Source organism: Centropristis striata, chromosome 9 (assembly GCF_030273125.1).
Source record: "Centropristis striata isolate RG_2023a ecotype Rhode Island chromosome 9, C.striata_1.0, whole genome shotgun sequence".
NCBI classification, from domain to species: Eukaryota; Metazoa; Chordata; class Actinopteri; order Perciformes; family Serranidae; genus Centropristis; species Centropristis striata.
In genome coordinates this window covers 24,266,101-24,286,767 of record NC_081525.1, presented here as the reverse complement: position 1 = coordinate 24,286,767, position 20,667 = coordinate 24,266,101, and the positions used below count along the sequence as shown (strand labels likewise).

At 40.7% G+C, this 20,667-nt stretch overlaps 1 protein-coding gene and 1 long non-coding RNA gene across 3 annotated transcripts; one reads left to right on the top strand and one right to left on the bottom strand.

Annotated features, from left to right (window-relative positions):
* Nucleotides 1-528: 528 nt before the first annotated feature.
* On the bottom strand, nt 529-4,177 carry LOC131977423 (uncharacterized). 2 transcript variants are annotated; one of them, XR_009394889.1, is made up of 3 exons: nt 4,043-4,177; nt 3,504-3,622; nt 529-546 (listed from the first exon to the last, which is right to left on the bottom strand). It is a non-coding gene; the product is annotated as an uncharacterized LOC131977423 (long non-coding RNA). The 2 variants fall into 2 exon arrangements; XR_009394890.1 differs by lacking the exon at nt 529-546 and adding an exon at nt 3,125-3,289.
* Nucleotides 4,178-6,162: 1,985 nt separating this feature from the next.
* On the top strand, nt 6,163-20,667 carry ivns1abpa (influenza virus NS1A binding protein a). The gene is made up of 15 exons (XM_059340716.1): nt 6,163-6,350; nt 11,727-12,016; nt 12,214-12,346; nt 12,916-13,085; nt 13,193-13,268; nt 13,382-13,555; nt 14,777-14,902; nt 16,870-16,980; nt 17,503-17,644; nt 17,760-17,984; nt 18,090-18,211; nt 18,494-18,620; nt 18,754-18,885; nt 19,170-19,343; nt 19,471-20,667. Exons 3-15 carry the CDS (start codon nt 12,236-12,238, stop codon nt 19,731-19,733), a joined length of 1,953 nt encoding a protein of 650 aa, XP_059196699.1. The 5' UTR covers nt 6,163-6,350; nt 11,727-12,016; nt 12,214-12,235; the 3' UTR covers nt 19,734-20,667.

Sequence of the window (20,667 nt, the reverse complement as noted above, 5' to 3'; positions counted from 1 at the left end):
TTACTTTTGATACTCTAAGTACATTTCGATACTGATACGTTTGTACTTTTACTTGGGTAAGTTTTGAATGCAGGACTTTTACTTGCAGTGGAGTAATATCACAGTGTGGTTATTTTGAAAAAGATAACTAGAAACAGAATCTGACAACAGGTGTGTTCTGGCAGACGAGAGGAATAAATAACAGAATGAAGCTAATCCAATATTTTAATCAAAACACGGACTGTTGTTTCTGAGTTAATTACAGCCACTAGTACATTTACAGAAAGCCAGTGTGTCTTCCAGGAAGATCAGTGCAACACTAGGTTAGGAGAGCAGTTCAGTGTGCCACTTATCTAATCTTTTATTACACGAAAATCTAGCTTTGTGTGTACTTGTGCTCCATTCTCACTGAAATGACCCACTTCCCAAGAGTGGGTCAGACCACAGGAGGGTTTGAAAAGAGATTTTGTGTACTTACAGGGGATAGAAAAGCGAAACTCTTGTGGCACTCTTGTGACCCTCTTATGACTCCCTCCTTTGGGGACGAGAGGAGAGCCTGGCACAGATCTGTGGGAAAGACCAGAGAGGGTGTTTGGAGATAATCTGCCTTTGTGGGTCTGCATAGTCACAATTATCAGTTATAGTAGAAGGTGTTACCTGTAACTTATCACACAGAAGCAGTTTGATTGGTTGCAGGTTGTAAAGTGGCAATGTTTCAATTAACAGCTCCTTTTTTGTCACACTCACTTCTATGCACCTTTGAAAAAGCAGTATGGAAAATGTTGTCATTTTTAAAAAAGTTACTTTAAATCCCCTTACCTGTTTTGATGTTTGCTTTTTCTAGGTTCTTTTTGTGTGTGTAACATGTTTGAAACATTTGACAAATCTGGCTAGTTAGGATAATCAACCAAAATTCTTTTGAGCAGTTTCACATAGAAAGGCAGTCTTGAGTAACTGGGTCATGATTTCTGGAAGGAGACATTTCTGGTGAGTTTTTAATTAAAACATTTTTCTTAAGCAACATAGTCCGATTTATGGATGAATCTGAATCTGAATACATTATTTGGGCAGACAAATATAAAGTGACAGAAACAAATGATTTCCATCTGAATTTGCATTCTTATTTTCGGGGGGGATTGCCATGATTGACAGGTCTGTGCTGCAGCTGCATGTTTACAGAGTGATGAAAAGTACAATATGAGAATATGGAAATATGTTTTTATAATTAGCTATATGCCAACATTAGATCGATTTCTGATGCTTAGAAGCCACAAAAATCAATAAGATTCAGATAAAGGTACAGATACAGATAATGACGTCTCTGTACACCTCCAATCCAAATGCCATAGTTCCATTATATTGGAGAGAAAACAGACATCTCTAGGTCGATATCTCAGTAAAACAATCCAGATTAATAAAAAGCACTACAGGTAAGAAAAAGTATGTATTTTCATTTTGGGGATGAACTGTCCCTTTAATTATTTTATTTTAGCTAAATATGGTAAAATAGAGCTGCTTGAGCATGGATCACATAACACCATATTAGCTTATTCAGTCTTATTCACATGCTGACATGGCTTGACTGAGTTACAACAGTGTTTTTGTGTGATTAACTATTAACTATTATATATTATTATTAACTATTAACTATTGGATAGTAGAGGAATAATTTTAATTCTAACCAATGTGTGTTAGGACTTAGCCTTTGTCTCAATCGTTGTTTATGAACCAGTATGTCCATCTGACATCTCAAATTTAAGGGTCAGTCCTTCAGGAAGGAAGTGCATGTTTATAAGAACTTTCAGGGTGAAAACAGAGGAGTGTCCATTCTGTGTTAACAGAACATTAAAGGCTGAATTCTTGGGAAATAACAGATTATCTAAGGTTGCCTAAGTAATGTGTTGTCTCAGACCTCAGGCCACAACTAGAATGACACTAAACTAAAAAGATATGGCGTTCTCTTCACCTTTTAACCAGCCCCACTGAAAACCCTCTGACTCTGTTTCGTCGAGGTCTGTCATGAGAAGATTAACTTAATGAGTTTCACTGTTTATCAGCACCTTATCAGAGGACTGTGTAACTCCACACTCACGTGGCATTGTTCTAGTTTGCAGTGCTCCAGGGTGAGGGTTCAGTTAAATGACTCCAAAATGCACGTAGAGTTTTGCTGCTGTATTTACCACAGTGACAGAAGACTGAGGATAAAGTACAGGATATCAGTAAATTAATTGCTGCAAAATGAAATCACTATAGTGACTTTCTGTGGACTGGAAAAGAACAAGCTTTACGAAATAAAAAATCAATAAATAGCTGATAAGGCCATCACTGCAGCATTAAAGTTGTTTCTTTAAAAGAATATAAGCAAGTTTTTCAACACTGCCGTGTCACTCTAAATTCTTCACAAGACTTCTGCTTGCCTCAACTCTGTGCACACAGCAGTAGCAGCCACGTGTTACAGCTAGGTCCAGATACCTAAAATATTCATAGTGTCCTTGTCAGAACACATTTCTGCTGCCTCACTGAACAAATCTCTGTAGAATGAGAGAATGAAGGGGGCGCCAGAGTTTTCAAGATGACACAGCAAAATAAGGGCCGTATCCTTTGTGTTGGAATCAGACAAAGCCAACACACACACACACACACACTCCCACATAATGTTTGTTGTTGTTGATTTAGTATTTGACAATAAGTCACCTTCCATGTGCTATCTCTTGATTGTACTATATGATAAAACAAAGTCATACTGATTGTTGTGGAGGAGTAATACTGACAATAAGGCAAATTATATATTTTTTGTGAAGTTTATAATGTCTAAATCCTCTGGAAACTACTTCAGATGCATTTATGTGTGGGTGTGAGTGGCTACTGTAGATTGCACTATATTTCAAGGTGTTCATGGTATTCTGTCCACTCATATAAATGAAAGAAGAAGAACACAATGCCCACTTAAATTATAGCAATTCAATAATACCAACCCCTCAGAATTGATCACAGTTGACTCCACACCTCTTTGCCTCAAGTCTCAACCGAAAAGGTATACGGCAAAATCACTTTAGATACCAGTTTTTCATTTGTTAATTTCCTCTGCTTTTTACCCACGTTTTGGTCCCAGTCCAATTCCTAAAAACACCTACTTAACAAACTAAGTCAGGCCGTGGCTGGTTGGCTGCACTCCATCAGCTGTAATCACCACTTCTCAGTCTGAGACTCCAGACATTGTGCTGAGGAGATGCACTGACTGCTTGCCAGAGATCTTCATTCACTTTTGCTGACAGTCAGGAGAATGCTGAAGTCAGATGGCCCAAAGGAGCTTTTTGCAAAGACAGAACTTATGATTAGTGAATGAAAGACACCTTGAAATGAGGAAGTTATGCTGATTCAAGGATTGTACTCTGCATTACAATATGTGAATTCAAGCCACAAAATATACCAGCTACAGGTTTTTATATTAACATTTTCATAAGCATGTGTTTGGTAATCACGTGCACAGTGATGCATCAGTGATTTCACTCACTGTATCTTACCTTGTTTGTTTTGTTGGAAACATCCTTGTTGGTGATATGACCTTAAAGCTGGTTTGTTTCCTGGCCCGTCTATATGGTGGCTCTCCCTCTGCAATCCAGGCACACATAGACACACACAGCTAGAAAAAAGAAATAGGGGTGAAATATGATGCAGGTGACCATCCTTGGAAAACAGCCATTTATTTTCTTGCCCATGAGCCAGCAATAACTTCTTTCACCTTGTCAGGAATGTCAACCCCACATGAATGGAAGGGGTAATAATACCAGCACAAAACCTGTTATGAAGAGATAACATCGTGTTGATAAACCTAATCTGCGCTGACAGGACCCCTGGCTTTAATTGTTAACACTGTAGTTTTAAACACAATGGGCAGGGTGCTTTTGAGGCTATGGCTAAATGCTCTTGTGCTGTTTCACAGTGCCAAACAACTTCTCGTGCAGACAAATAAAGACATACACACACACACTCTCCATGCATGTATAATGAGGCTGACACATTGGTGCTGAAGCGATTCTTATTCTATAATCTAATTACTGACCTGCTGAGGTAGTGCTAAGCTCCATTCAGTCCAGCAAGGTGAATGGGTTCTTCTGGATGACGTATGTGCAGTAGTGGAGAGTGTTGAGCCAGGATGTTCCTTCTTAATGGACATCAAACGACTTATGCCAGTGCGCTGTCATGACTAACAGATACATGCAGAGGGGAATATGACAAATGGAAAGTAAATGTGGAAACATGGCAGCGTAAATTGAATGGCTAATGCATTCAGAAGACAGGAAACACTAAATGTTAAAAAGAAATCTATATACAAACATGACAAGCAACAGGCAGAGAAGTACTTTAAGGCCCCAGGTTAAACCGAAAACTTGGTGGACTCGGATTTAGCTTAACAAGAGTCCACCCATACTAGGATTTTGTAGCTTGCTTAAGGACATGAGGTGTCTTTAAGCAAGCTGCATAGTCATAGTATGCAGACGGGGGCGCTGTTTCATAGCTCACTTACCTCACTGTTGATGACTGCATCACATAAAAAATAAGTTTTGCTCTGTGCATCTTCATTTCATGATCTATTTTAGTTTGATTTTCTTATATATTTTCCTTAATTCCTTCCCTTACTTCTATTTTGCAATGGGTAGTATTACATTTTACTGCCAACAGGCTTCTTGTCTTAACGCAGCATTTTTATTTCTAATGGAATATTTTCCCCTGTGGAAAACTAACTCCCCCCCGTGACTGGATAAAGGAAAAAAACCCATTTGTGATCACCATGAGACAAACAATAACCAACATGAAGGAAAATCATTAGGGTTTACACCAAAGTCAAAATCAAAAAATGAATAATTTATACTATCAGATGAAACAGTATGCCATGATTGAATGTAACAGAGTACATTTACTGAACTCTACTGAATTTACATTTTGCCTACTTTATACCACTTTGTCACTATTTAATTGTTTGACAGCTATATGTATCTATTTAATTCATTTTTTGCATTGTTTTGCTTTAGTAATGAATGCAAAACCAGCTCCACCTTTTCCAGTACAACAATAACATGCTGATTAAAAGTTCTGTATATACATTGGTAAAATCAATCCAGTGATAAACTGCATAATAAGATAATATGCATAGGGGCCATTACTTCAATAAAATAATGAATGCAGAGCTTTTAATGAAGAAGTAAAGGATTAAATCCCATAGGCTACTTAAATAGCATAATGTACTTCTTCCACAACTGACTGAGTGGGCTACACTACACATTTACTATGAATTGCATATCATCAATAGAATTAGCTACATTTACTCAAGTATTGTATAATTTTCAGGTACTTGTACTTTACTTCAGTATTTCCATTTGATGCTATTTTATACTTCTTACAATCAGCCCCACCTTTACCTGCTGAAACACTTAAGTGATTCAAACATTTAAAGCATCACTCATTCAGTAATATATCATTCTGAAATGGGCGATTCTGCATAATGAGTCTTACTTTGGGTAGCTACTTTAAGTAGCCTATATTTTGATAATACTTAATACTTTTTTTTTCCCAAGTATTTTTTTCCCCAATTGTTAACTATGAATAAAACAGTTAACAGTACACAGACAAAATAAAATTGTTTTATGGAACACCACACACCCTTGTCAAAACCCAACACACAAACAACCACAGCTGAACACAGAAGACATTTCTAAATTGTGGACAAATTAACTTTAAATTATATAACAGTACAGAGAAAATATCTTTGCCTCGAATGTGCCAGAAAATAAGTCAAGTGAATTGAAGGGGAAAAAACAACAACAAAACCCCCAAATAACAATATTAATAGTAATAATATTAATAACAACAACAACAAAATAAAAACAACAGCAATAATAATATTTTTTTTAAAAGCAACTCTGAGATGACTGTAGTGGGTTTCTCAAAATGATTAAGAAGGTATGCCATACTTGAATACTTGTGTATTGCTGATTTTTTTTTACTCAAGTAAAAGACCCGAGTAAAGTGTATTATCTCCCACTCGTGTACTGTGCTACACCCTGGATTTCATCACTTTCAGCGGAGTGGGTGTCCGCCCACTGCTGGTTGCGTCACAGGCGGCGTGGCGGTCGTACAGCTTTTTTTTTTGCGGGAGCGCGCTTTCCCGTCACCAAGCGGTCATTCTGCCAGAGCTAGTTCAGACTAGACTGAGAGCGGACGAGCTTTTCCTACAGAGAGGGAACGGACATTTACTACCAGCCCGACGAGCCGTGCCTGTAGCCGCGTTGCGTCTTTGCTTTAACCCGAACCAACCAAACTCTGAATTCGCATTAAATATGTCTAATATCGTTTGCTGTCAAACGCCTCAGGTAAGATTTTTTTTTTCATCAAAGAGGAAATGCTGATGTCTTTGTCAAGTGGCTGTTGGAATGTAGAGAAACCGTTAAATCTGTTGTTGTTGTTGTTAAAAACCCATTAGATATTCCTTCACATTTAGTATGCGCTGATAATGAATGGTAGGGGCTGTCTTTGCTCTGGTTGGGTGGAAGCTGCTGGAAATGCCTATTGTAGCGTTGCTGGCGCGGACAATGTCACAAACCGCTTTCCGCATACTGCGATCCTTAACCATAAAGACACGGGCATTTTGATCATATTGCAAGCTAGCAACATCGTGAATGGTTTTTGCCTTTGACACGGGCAAACGACCGAGTGTATTCACCTTGGTCCAGTTTAATCCATTCAGCCGGTATGGCTGTCTCATGGTCCCCATCCTGGCTAAGCAGCAGGTTGTCTAGCTAGAAAGCTAACTAGCTTCCGAGCCTGCCAGACCTCTCCATCTCTCTCCAACGTAACCTTACTTCGCTATTAAGATAGTGTTTCTGCTTTTGTATTAATCCGTGTAAAAGTCGACTTAATCGGAGTCTTTTGCGGGGGGCGGGGGCCTCTGGTTGCTGACCCAGATTGTGGTGGCGGGATGTCTGTACAGCCCAGCTATATGACTTCTGGCACAGCGCCACACATTATGGCCTGGTACATTCAGGGCTCGTACGGGTGCTTGAAATCCTTGAAAATGCTTGAATTTTAATGTTGAATTTCAAGGTTTGAAAAGTGCTTGGATTTTGAATTAAGTGCTTGTAAATGCTGGAAATTCTTAGTGTATTTCTCTTGCATTCTGACTATAGATAACCGCATTTTCAAAGGTAAATAAATAAATAAATAAACTGAATAGCCTATCTAAAATGAAGACCGCTCTGCCTGGGTCTCGCCTGCGTCTTCTTGTTTCTGAGATGTTTCTTGTTGCTTTACCCTGTATCTTCTTACTGAAGGGAGTTTTTCAAATTCATAGTGGATGTGAGGGGTCCTGAAGTAGGCCTATTTGTGGGGCTTTCCTCCTAGTTTGGGTAGTGTGTAGTTCCACCAGCTGCCAGTTGATGATTTTTGTGAGCTTACTTTTGCTCCTAGCCTTTAGATTTTAGTATCGAAGTACTCATCTAAAACATGCCATTTACAACCATCGTAAGGTACTGGAAAAGCTTGAAAATGGACATTGAAAGTCCTTTACTCCACCAGAGGAGGAGGCAGGCAGATGAATGGCATTACTTTGCAGCGAATAGACAACACGAGATATTGTATGGCCAATTGTAAGACTTACCAACTGGGGGATGGCAGGGTGGGTAACGTAGCATGGGTACATCCTGTCCTTTGCTCACCCTCCTTATTGTGCCAGGCTTTATGGGCTGTGACCAGTCTTGACAGGATATTGAATGTTTCTGTCGACGTTGAGCACTATTGGCTGCACTGTATCGATTGTCTCGTAAATGAAAATTGTCTTGCCGATTCTTAACGGTTAAGATTTCCTAAAAGTGCTTTAGCTCCACGTTGCTTTATACCATGGTAGTATCTGACCTACTGTGCTTGTAACCTGGTTATTACAACCACGTGGAGAATGTCCAAATGCCATACTGTAGATTAGTGATTTTATTAAACGGGACTAAACATTTAACAGGCTCTTTATGGCGTATTCAATATGAGTAATGCATACAATTTATATAGCACTTTTCTAGATAGCATAGTAATAAAGCATTCTTAGTGTCTGGATGGTCATGCTGAAACATTCTCCTTTTTACTTCCATTAGTGGTAACAAACTGAGTTGCTGTTTAATGTGGGTGTTTTCTGATTTCTCAACATGTGAGACCTTCCTCTTTTTCATTTGCTACAGACTATTGAATTGAAGGTGTTATAGTATCTTAATTCTGTTAGTGCTTAGATCGATTTTTGTATTTGTATAGAGGCACAACCTATACAATGTTTATTGCCTCCTAATTTCACACCCTTATTGGATTCCCTTGTTCAAGATGCATTAAATTTAAGCTGTAAATTTCCACACAGTAAAACTGGGTGAAATATCCAGCAGTGCCTCTCTTCACCACTGGAGGGTATCTAACAAGCATTGATTGTTCAGTGTCAGGCCTGCGCTCTTGTGACTGACTAATGAGATGGAAAAATGGAGAGAGAAAATACATTCAGGGCTACCCTCTGTGACAAAGTTGTGAACAATCTCACTTGTTCTCATTGGTGCCTTTGTGCTCTCTCCTTTGTTGCCTGGTTTTCAAGCGTATGCACCAATGTCCACTTCTACAGCTCACAGTCTGCCTGGCTTTTACATAAAACATTATTTCCCAGTTCCTACTCTAGTGTTTGTATACAAATCTTGTTTTCCCCATATTGAGGAAACGGTAACAATTTCCTGAGAAGGAAACAATTTAATACTTAGTCAGAGTGTGCTATGTTTAAGATGGGTGTCTTCATGTAGCCAGACTTCATTCCTGAATTGGCATTAACTGATTCCCAGAGAAACACTGACCATGGTGTGAGATTGTCTTATCAGTTTACAGAAGATTATTATTTAATCACTGCTGTGATTTAAAGCGGCAACTTTATTGAAGAATTATCCAGAAAGCTGAGGGCGTGGCTTTCCTGGCAGACTGCTGGGTTAAGTTTTAGGTGGAGAAAAGAGAGGGGAGCAGGGCAACAGGCGAGTGTGGTGGACCCAAACATGTAGAGGAGTTGAGCTTTTGAGCTTTCACAAGGAGCCTTCTGCCAGATATTGCATAACAATTCAAAACTGGGTCAGTGTTCCTCTGTCCACACACAAACACAGGGTGAATTATAGCTTTCTGTGCTGTAAAGTGCAATACAAAAGACCATATTCTAGCATGTGCCACCATGCTTGAGCATTTAGCTAAAAAAAAAACCTCTGGCACACATCCCAGCAGTCTTCGCTTGGTAGTTTTACACATCTGCTCTTCACGTGTCTTTGCCAAGCCCCAAACAGTCATGCAGTACGGGATTTACGTGAGTTTAACTTTCACACTGCACATTATTATCTTTCGCTAGGGAATACCCTGAAAGGAAACAAAACTCAACTACTTTTTAGCAGTAAAGTGATTAATTTCATAGCTCCATGTAGGTTTTTTGTCTATATTGTCCCTTTGCATTGTGCTGTCCATGCTTTGTCAAAAAATATCAAGTAAACAGTTCAATGCCCAAAAACCCCAGAATAAAAGCAGTCTGAGAGACTAAGTAATCCAGTCTCAACCTAATTCCTCCTGTTTTCCCTCTGATACTTGATTTATCATTATTAAATTCACACTGTGGTTTTGAGTTTAGTAGGGCATTGAGTGTTTTCGTTGTTTTGCCGATCTGACGCAGTGCACACATGTATTTGTGCTATGTGGGTGATTATGAATATCAGATTAAAGGTGACTGGCATACAAGTCACCTGCTTTGCATACAAGTCACCTGCTTTGCGTAATCTGGGAAGAGAAGGGTGATGTAAAGTTCACGTTTGGGACCTAACTAGCATTCTAATTTACTTGTTTAACCAGTTTCTTGGGATCTTTTACACAAACATAGTCGTTGTTGTAGGAATTATTTAATGAAAAGGCATATTTTAGGGCAGCAAAAATAATTGGTTAATTCAAACTCTGGTGATGACAGTGGAAAAAAACATTTCAGCTGAAGATAAATGTTACATAAACTATTATTTTAGTATGAAAGTGCTGTTCAGACTATGGCCTCGGGTTTGCAAGAATGTATTAATACTCTTCCTTCAAACCATCAGACTGTGGATGAGACTGTTATACAGCAGTATACAAAGGGCACACAGTTTAAGCCTGGGTGTCTTTCACATTGTCTGTATCATGCTAAAAGCAGCTGAAGTACTACACCTGAAGCAGTTCTAGATAATTCTCTTCTAAAGGATAAAATTAAGTCTTTCTTTATATATCTTTGCTGTTTTCCTGACAAGGTTGAATGTCACATGTTTCTTTGAGGAGTAGAGGCTTGCGTTTACCTGTTTTATGGTATTTAAGCACTGATGAGTACTAACATTACTGCGCAATAGCTAGAGGTTTTTACTGAAAAATTCTTGCACAATGATTCACATGTTCCAACTGAATGTGCCACTGACAGCAGCTAGAGTCGCAAGAACATTATAAGCGCAGCAGTTGAGTAAATCACAGCTTTTTCTAATGAGGTAGAATTGCATGCAAGTTGGATACAGAACACTGACACAAAGCTGGGCTACCCAGGAAAGCCTTGTCACATGGAGTGTGGATTCAATTTCAAACTATGGGCAGCTGTTGTGGTCTGTCTTGTCCTCTCTCCCCATTTGGCAAGTGATAAAACTGTTGGGCCTGCAGTGTAATTTATTTTCTGAGCTTCAGGCTACAGATGGCCTCGTGGTGAGGTGGTTAGGCATGGACTTGCGTCAGTTTTGTTAACTTTTGCTTTGAGCATTTGATTGGTACCATTTCTGTGTGTTTTTTGTTTGGATTCCACTAGCCGTAAAGCCCAAAGAGCCAAACTCTTTTAATGGCAAAATAAAATATCTTGATGGAGAGAGATCTCTATTGGATGGGACATGCAAATGTGGGTGGGGCTAGAGTTACACGGTATATGGAGAACCATGAAGGCCAATCACAATTCATAGCAACAGATAACAGACCATCATTGTATCTCACAGTGACTGGCTATGGAAACGCTTGTCACAAGTTGTTCCCTCCTGAATTTTGCTTATAGGTCAGTGCTTGAATGCTAGGGTTCCTATAAGGAGGAGCTTGTCAAAGGGGCTTGTCACTTAAGATAGAGTCCGAGTGGCCTTGCATCAGAGAGAGTGGAGACGGAGCTCAAGGCATGAGGCGGATTAAACTGTCTTGCTCGGCTTGGTGGGACGCATCAGCAGGTGTGAAGATTTAAAGCGTTAAATGGAGGCTGTTGTAAGGGAGTAGTATCAAGGCATGGGATTAGCTATCCATGCTGTATCCTTTTGGTTGACAGCGTATTGGAATAAAATGCTGAATTCCAGTTTTCTTCCTGAATACAACGAGGATAGTGGATCAGTTAAAGTGACCAGTGTGTTCTGAATCGGATAAGTCTGTTTTTGAAATTGTATTCATGTGGGGAACATGGAAACATTGTGTACTCCACTGCATGTTCAGAAAACTGCTTGTGAAAAGGACGCTGGAAGGAGGAGCAGGAGGAGGGGGGGTGTTCTCAGCTGCCATCCAGTGTGCAAGGTTGCCTTATTTACCACGTGCAACTGACTCACGCTATCCTTGCAAGGGTGCCAAGAATAGGCAGCATCACTTTAAAAATGAGCCATTTGCCTTCTCTCCACTTCAGAAAAATAACTAAACTTTTAACCTCTTTTTTTCCCCCCCTTTGTCTCCTTTTCTTCTAGGTTATAATGTATGACAAACACAGAATAAGTTCAACTCTATAGCCAACGGGATCTCGAGGACTTGATTACAGTCGCTTCAAGCCTGATAGTTTGTCCGTGCGGCTGCTCCCCCTCTCCCTTCTGCTCACGCCCGTTTAGTCAACTGGCATTTCTTCTAACAACTTCCATCCCTCTCCTTGGGTGAAGAAGACTTGAGCTCCACTGTGATCTCATTCTGCTTTGCCTTTTGTCTACCTTCGGCTCTACTCTCAGCAGTGGTGCTTCCCTGGATTTGCATTATTCTCTATTAGGTAAGGCCATGACTAATGCATCGGACAGATTATAATACACAATGCACATTACAGGCACCTAATCCTAATCCTCTCTCTGCTCATCAATTAATAAAGACGGGTATTATAATGTTGCACAGCTGAAAGAGTGTTCAAGAGTGCAGAAGATAAACATGCAGGGTGTAATCACTTATATGTTTTTTGCCTTTCCTCTGCAGGCATACATCAAAATTTACCAAGATGATTCCAAATGGTTATTTGATATTTGAGGATGAGAGTTTTCTGGATTCCACCGTGGCCAAAATGAATGCTCTAAGAAAGAGTGGTCAGTTCTGCGATGTTAGACTTCAGGTATGGTTATTCAAAACACACACACTTTTTCAGAGAAGCCACAGAGTCACCCTGTGAAACATAAGAAGCTGTGGTGCACCATAAACAATAAAATGATCAAATTCACATATGTTTGAGGTGCACAAGCTGTTAATACAGCATGTGGGGTCGATATTTTAAAAATAACACAGCATAGTTCACTGGGTTTGAGTGATGAATTCTGTGTATGTTGTTCTGCTGTGAGTGTGTCAAATGTGACTCATACCTCACTTACAAACAAGAAAAAGATTTGACTATTTACATCACATTTCCTGTTATGCTTCCGCTGCTCACATATCTCAGTGTGAGAACCTGTTCCCACCATTTCCTCTGAGAAACATGTGCAGCCAATCAGGAATTGACATTTAGGTATTGCCTTTGAGGCACAAGGGAATCTATTGGCTTGGATTTTTATATGTATTTTATGCTAAAACACTATCATATTTGGGGTAGACGTTGTTGTTTTTTTACCCTTAAACAAACCTTAAACTTTTTACCCTTAAACTCATGGATATCCCAATTGTTTGACTTACTTCTCTTCATCTGTTCAGGTATGTGGTCATGAGCTGATGGCTCACCGTGCTGTTCTGGCTTGCTGCAGTCCCTACCTGTTTGAGATCTTTAATAGTGATGTTGAGACTCATGGAGTTTCACATGTCACCTTTGAGGACTTGGACCCAGAGGCTGTGGAGATCTTGCTCAATTACGCCTATACTGCCCAGTAAGTAGCACGTTGCACTTTGACCTATTGCATCTGATCTTATCAAAGTTAAATTCTTTTGAAAATGATTGACAACCTGTTTTTTTTGTCTTCTCTGTGTAAAAAAGACTAAAGGCAGACAAGGAACTGGTCAAGGAAGTTTACTCCGCAGCTAAAAGGTTCAAGATGGAGCGAGTTAAACAGGTATTTATTCACACTTGCTTTCCTAATGCTATCATTTAGGCCCTACATTATTTTTACAAGTAAGACAGAACTGAACTTGATATTTTCCTCAACCTATCCCACTCTCTTCTCAGATTTGTGGCGACTACCTGCTGTCTAAAATGGATTCCCAGAGCGCCATCTCTTTTCGGAACTTTGCCAGCTCCATGGGCGACGGCAGAGTTTTGGCCAAGGTGGACGCCTTCATCCAAGACCATCTACTGGAAGTGTCTGAACAAGAGGACTTCCTCAAACTTCCCCGCCTCAAGGTACTACTTTAAATTAAAACATGCTGTAATGTTTTTAAATAGTTTTTGTTGATTTAAGTGGAACAAATAAGGCCATTCTCTGATCCTGAAGGTACAGGCTTTTCTATTCTCATCCTCAAGTATTGGTGATCTTGAGTTGAATAACACTTGCTGACTTAAGCTATTTATTTTTACCTTTCTGAGTTTGACATGAGATTAGCAATGCTTATAGTATGGAGCTGTGCGTCTTATAGATTTTCCGACTGCTAAAGCTTGCTGAGGATTTATTTAGGGTAGGGGACTTAAAACATAATGCAGCAGTAAGGCCTATTTGAGGCGGGTATAGGTTTTAGTTCAACAGTAGGACTACACTAGGTACTTTACAAGGCAACTCTTTAGTTCGGGTTGTGGGAGTCGGATAAATCAAATAATAAAAATATCTATGCTGCTTGATCTTAATAATGCTTTTTCCAGATGTAGGATTGTACATTAGCTGGGAGTAGCACTGAAATTACTAATTGATTGGTTAAAAATGTGTTGGCCACTGAAAATGAGTCGCTCACCTTTTGAGAAATCTGTAAAACACTAAATTAAGTTAATTACAGCTCTTTAAATTTGAGGACTTGTAATTTTTTTTTTCTAGTTGCATGTCATTGTAAGTGTAAAACCTTTTCGACTGTTAGAGGAACAATCAGCAATTTGAAGGTATCACTTTGGATCTAGGAATTGTTAAAAGCATTTTTGAATCCCAAATGAAAAATGCACAATTTATTTAAAAAAAGGGTTTTCTTTGTGCTTGCTATTGTACCCATTAGATAATTGCTGTTGTCCTATTTCTGTCACTTGTAGCAACAAAGGAAATGATTAAATACAAGACCTGAATTTTGAAAAGTACCTGAGCCCAAAACATTTCTATTGAATCACTTAAAACTTATTTCATGTTAAATCCAAAGATGTCTTCAATTTTGCACCTGGAGTTGACTGGTTTAATTAGTGGTGTGGGTGTTTCCTAGGAAGCTTAATGTGATACTAAGGTGAATCCTGTCACTATGGCAAAATTGGAGGATTATACAGGTAAACAAACAAGGCATACAAGCTAAGGTAAATGAATAATCAGCCAGGAAGATCGAGTTTTCCAATGAACAATAAGGGTCCTGGTATTCATTTCTTCATTTAAGCAGTCACTTTATTCCTACTGAGTGTAAATCTAACTCCTGTTTCATCTCCTTTGTGTGTTTACAGTTAGAAGTAATGCTAGAAGACAACCTGACCCTGCCCAGCAATGGCAAGCTCTACTCGAAGGTGCTCAATTGGGTGCAGCGTAGCCTTTGGGAGAACGGAGACCAACTAGAACGACTGATGGAGGAGGTCAGTACCAGGGCGTGCAGTCTAAACTCTCAGACTGATCTCCATTCCCACCCTGCCCCCTCCCCTCTCTGTAACTCCTGTTTTTGACGTTAAGAAGTCATTAAGGGGGCTGAAGTAGAAATAGCATGCCACTGTCATGCTGCTATGTCAGGACTGTTCTTTTTTTCCTCTGGTTTGTTGAGGTTTTTGCAGTAAGAAACTCTGTACCCCTGAACCATACTACAAATTAGAGGTGAGCCGAAAAGAGCTGTTGTTTGCTCTTGTTTTTTGTTTCTCTTTGGGTATGTGGTTGGTTGACATTCAACCCCATCCAAGTATTACAGTGCTCTTCTCCTCTGAAACACTAAAACACAGGTTCTCAAAAAGGTGTGTCCCTTGATTCAACTGTCTCACTGCCACTTTACTATCTGAACAGGTGCCTGTTTGTTGCTCCAGCACTAACAGACATTCCTCCCCGTTGATTTATCTCTCCTGTAGGTTTATTAGCAGCAGCAGGAGACCAGACTGAAGAGCCAAGGACTGATCCACCAGGGTAATGAGTCAGAGAAAAGAGAGGGAGGAGAGGAGCACTACTGCCTCTCAGCAGCCTCTCTTTGCAGCCAAGCAACACTGTGCTCCCATCTGTCCATGCCACATATACAGATGCATCCCATTTCTGCATTTATCAGAATAAATTGCTTGCGAACCCTAAGCAATAAATACATTCGAGCCCGACCGATACTACTATACAGATGTCAGAGCAGGAAAATTCTCCAATTACTGATATGGCTGCCGAATAAAAATAGACTGTTTCTGTGTGGATTGCTCACAGATACGACTACAGATTTACTCAGAAGGCTATTAAAGAACACTTATGCAAACGTATCCATTCAATATCAAACATATTTATATATTAATTCAACCAATTTCTAGAAATGAAAACTGAGAAAACAAATCATTAAGATAAATGGCTATATAAACGTTTAATATCAGTCAACCATTTAAATAAGAATAAAAAAAATGGCATTGTTTCTGAATCACCATTGAATCACCACCACCATTGTTTTTTCCATTATATGTTCTATAAAAAGGGTTTTCATATCGGGGAAACATAAGCTTTAATGATATGTCTGTGATAGGCCAATATTGGACATTATCGGTCGGGCTTAAAATTCCATCTAATTAAATGCCCCTTAATAGCATATTCCCATACAGGACTGCCTATCCACTGGCACATCCAAAAATCACTAAAATTAGGTGTTAAATAAAAACAGCATTTGCTCAGTACAAATACCACTTAAACCATCTGAATTTTATTATATTTTTTCAGCAATTTTTCATAAAATGATTGGAGCCTTTTGCTCTTAATTTTTTTGCTCATTTGTATTATGTTGCCCCAACTAAACATATGCATTTTTACTTTAATTTATTGGATTTAATCTATTAATCTGAAATATTAAGATTAGCTTGATAGTTGCTAAAACAACACTACAGTCTTTAGTCATCTGGATTTGACTGTCTGTTGTGGCCGCCATCACAATGACCAACTTGTTCAGCTCGAGGACTGGTTTCCAAGCAGCGGAGGTGGAAGGAGGGCCACATGCAGCCCCTCCTCCTCTTTCTCTTCACTCTTCACAGAAGATCTTTCCAGATGCAGCCTCTCATTCTTCACCAGCTCCCTCTTTTTTTAGATGCAAATTAAGGAGAGGCTACTGTCTGATACCTTCTTGAGCTCAAACACTTAATCCACTCTATGCAGTGGCAGCAGCGTGTGTGTCTTGTTAAAGGAAGCTTTCCATCCAAGCGGCTGAAGATCCAGGCCATGGTCCCTTCCCCCTCTTCCTCTTCACAGCACTGCCCCCCCTTCCTCCTCCTCCTCCTCCTCCTCCCTCCCTCCCTCCCTCCCTCTTCTACCCAGTATGCTGGGGTTCTCAGTGTGTTGCCATGGAGACAGCCACATGGGTGTGTTGTTACTGTTTGTCTTTCAGGTGCAAACGCTGTACTACTCACCTGACCATAAGCTGGTGGATGGAGGGCTGGTGATTGATGGGCACAGTGAGGTGTTTGGTGGCGAGGAGGACCACCTTCAGTTTGTGCAGGTACTCAACAGCTTGTGCCTGGCGTATTTGTATTGTAGTCTCTACCACATGTTGCTTGACAGTCTGTAGCTTTACTGTACAGCTTGTGCCTGGCCATGCATAAAAATACTACACAGCCTGTGCCTGGCAAGAAGTCATTTTAATACCACAATTAAGCCACAATGTAAAGACAAATGTCAGTGGATTAGCAAGAAATGAGCTATGATGCCTGGCTGGCTATGCTGTTGAGCATACATTAGAACCACACTTTGATTATTAAACTAAACTCAACCAGTTGAACGTGGGCTGTCTCTATTTTGAGTTGTGACTGAACTGTGTGCCGTAACTTCTGATTGCACTGTGGTCTGAGACTGTAGTTTGCAGTGCTGTGTTGTTGGCTTCAGATGGCGTGAGATTTCCAAACATACTCTCATTAGACCAGTCGGATCAAAGCGTAGTTTGGGGTATGATTACCTGGTGTTGTGGCCACTGGTGGGCCTGTGGTGCAAGCTTGGCTTCTGTAGCTGCACTGTGCTCTTGCAGAAGAAACCCGTACGTGAGAGCACCCAGAGACAGATGAGCTGCAGCTCCTCAGGAAGCCTGTCGCCCTCCAACCAAGCAGCAAATGCCCCGAAACAGGCTGGTAGGAGAGAGTGGAAGTACATCGCCTCTGAGAAGACCACAAGTAAGTGTGTGCATGAACTACATGGCATTTATCACAGCACAATCAGTTATATCTTTCTCTGTTTTCTCTTTTTTTCCCCTCAAGTGGCTCTAACAGTCTCTTGTCTTCTCTCTAGACAACACCTACCTGTGTCTGGCTGTGCTGGACAGTGTGTTGTGTGTGATCTTCTTGCACGGTCGCAGCAGCCCTCAGACCTCTCCCTCTGCCACCCCCTGCCTGATGAAGAGCCTCAGCTTCGAGGCCCAGCCCGAGGAGCTGGAGGAGCAGCCGCTCTCACCCATGCATTATGCTCGCTCTGGCCTGGGCACCGTATCCCTGAATGGAAAACTCATCGCAGCAGGTTAGGGACAACAATAGGGTCTTAAATACTTACAGTTTACTATGGGGAATATGTAAAAGTGTTCCAGCTCCATTGTAACCTTGATGCATCTTGATGCTCCTGCAGGAGGCTACAACAGAGAGGAGTGTTTGAGGACTGTGGAGTGTTATGACCCCAAAGAGGACCGCTGGACCTTCATCGCTCCCATGCGGACTCCAAGGGCTCGATTCCAGATGGCTGTGCTCATGGTACAGTTTACTTTTCATCTTTATCTCAGATTTATTGACTCTATAATAAAGTGACATTTTGAACATTGGCCAAGGAGCATACCTAGCTGCTGTTTAAACAGGTTCAACAGTCTTGTACAAATACTTATGTTTCCCTACACCCTGTCCAAACAGTTGGGTATCTAAATTATGTTAACTTAATGTCAGTAAGTCCTTATAGCTTAAAGTACAAAAGGAAACCAAGTATTCAAGTGTCAGACTGATGTATTGTCATGTAACGATTTCTCCATTTACACCTCACAGGGTCAGCTGTACGTGATTGGAGGCTCAAATGGACATTCTGATGAGCTGAGCTCAGGGGAGATGTACGATCCACATGCTGATGAATGGATTCAATTGCCAGAGCTGAGGACAAACCGCTGCAATGCAGGTCAGTCCCCTCTGCAAGGAAGTTTAACAACAAATTATTTAACTAAATTTGTATCTAGGAAGAAGTAGCCTCTCTGTGACTGACTTAAAGCCAGTTTGCCTTGTTTTAGCTCATTCCTGTCTTCTGTTTAAAGGTGTCTGCTCACTGAACAACAAACTCTACGTTGTGGGAGGGTCGGACCCCTGCGGGCAGAAGGGCCTGAAGAACTGTGATGCTTTCGACCCTGTGAACAAAACCTGGTCCAACTGTGCCTCCCTTAACATCAGTACGTGTCCACACAGTCCCACATACACTCAGAACCTTTGATAGGTATAAAATAGTCTAGCTTCAAGCACAGAGCTGAATATCCTTTTCAGCAAGCAATTGTCTCTTTCATATAAAGCTTTAATTATTCCCTTTTGGGAAATTGGATTGTTGGAGCAGAGAGAACATTATGTTTCACAATAAGAGCAAAAGTAGAATAAAAATTCATCAGATATTGTCTCTTATTCTTGTGTTATTTGACGCCTTAGGGGAAAAATTGTATTCATTGAGCAAATTTGTTTTCAGGGAGGCACCAGGCAGCAGTGTGTGAGTTGGATGGCTTCATGTACGTGATTGGAGGGGCGGAGTCGTGGAACTGCCTGAACACCGTGGAACGCTACAACCCTGAGAACAACACCTGGACCCTGATAGCCCCCATGAACGTGGCTCGCAGGGGGGCCGCCGTTGCCGTCCATGCAGGTAAGCCCACGACTGCAAACCAGGATGCAGTTCTATGGCAGATACTTTATTGTGAATGAACAAGTGTTCGGAAATATTGGGTGAGTTTTGTCACTACGCTGACACTAATGTCTCTCACTCTGTCCAGGCAAACTGTTTGTTGTCGGCGGCTTCGACGGCTCCCACGCGCTCCGCTGCGTGGAGGTGTACGACCCCGCCCGCAATGAGTGGAGGATGCTGGGTAGCATGACTTCTTCCCGCAGCAATGCAGGCGTGGCCATGCTGGGAGAAACAATCTTTGCTGTGGGCGGCTTCGACGGAAACGAGTTCCTCAACACGATGGAGGTGTACAACCCTGAGACGGACGAGTGGAACGACTGCACCAAGGCTCTGTCTCCCCTCTGTGATTGAGGAGGGGGGAGACAGGGAGGATGAGGGAGGGAAGGGGGTCGGGGGAGTTTCACGGCGCTTCACCTTTTTCCAAACTAACAGGCTTAGTGACGTAATCGTGTTTCGTGATGTTCTGTGTGTGTATGAGCGGATATGTGTGGGTGGGGCTGGGGGGTTGTTGGGATGAGGGTCTTCAGTGAAGACTGGCTTATATTTGGCGGGTGGGGAGGGGGGGGTGGGGTTGTTGCCCAAAGCAACATGACGCCTTTGCATATTGCATACAATGTTTTTCGTGCTGTAAATATTTTGTTTCTTCCTCATTTTTTGTCATATGCCAACATTTAATACACATTTAGTGCTTTTCTTTTTCTCTTAGAGTTGAAAGGTTTGTCACTTTGAGGGTTTTCAGATGAGCTAGCAGTTATTGGTCACTTGGAACGTGGCAGTATGGAGTGGTGACAGTTAAGTTTTATTTAAGAATATTTCTGTTGTGGAAATGTAATTTTGCTCACATATTTAAAGGTCAGTGGTTTGAAGCCTTACTCAAGAGTGCGAGTTGACGAACACCTCATGGCTTTTTTGTGTCATTTTAAACAAGCTGGATTGCTTTTTGAATCTTAAATGATGGCCTTTTTTATATTTTTTATACACTGCTGATTTACCGATGAAATAAAAGTAGTAGCAGACAGCTTAAAGTCAATGAATTAACCAGTGCCAGTTTTAATTAATCTTTTGTGCACACATCACACACGCACAACCATGCTTCTGCTAACCAAACTTTTGTTATTGTGATTTAACTAATTGATGTATGTAGAAATGCAGTTTACTGAAGATCCTTTTTTTCTCTTTTGTGTTTCAAGTGTCAGGCATTGGCAGATTCTTATGGAAGGAATGTTAGAACGAGAAAATTATCACATTTGTAACATTTCTTAATTAATAAATCATTTAAATCTGA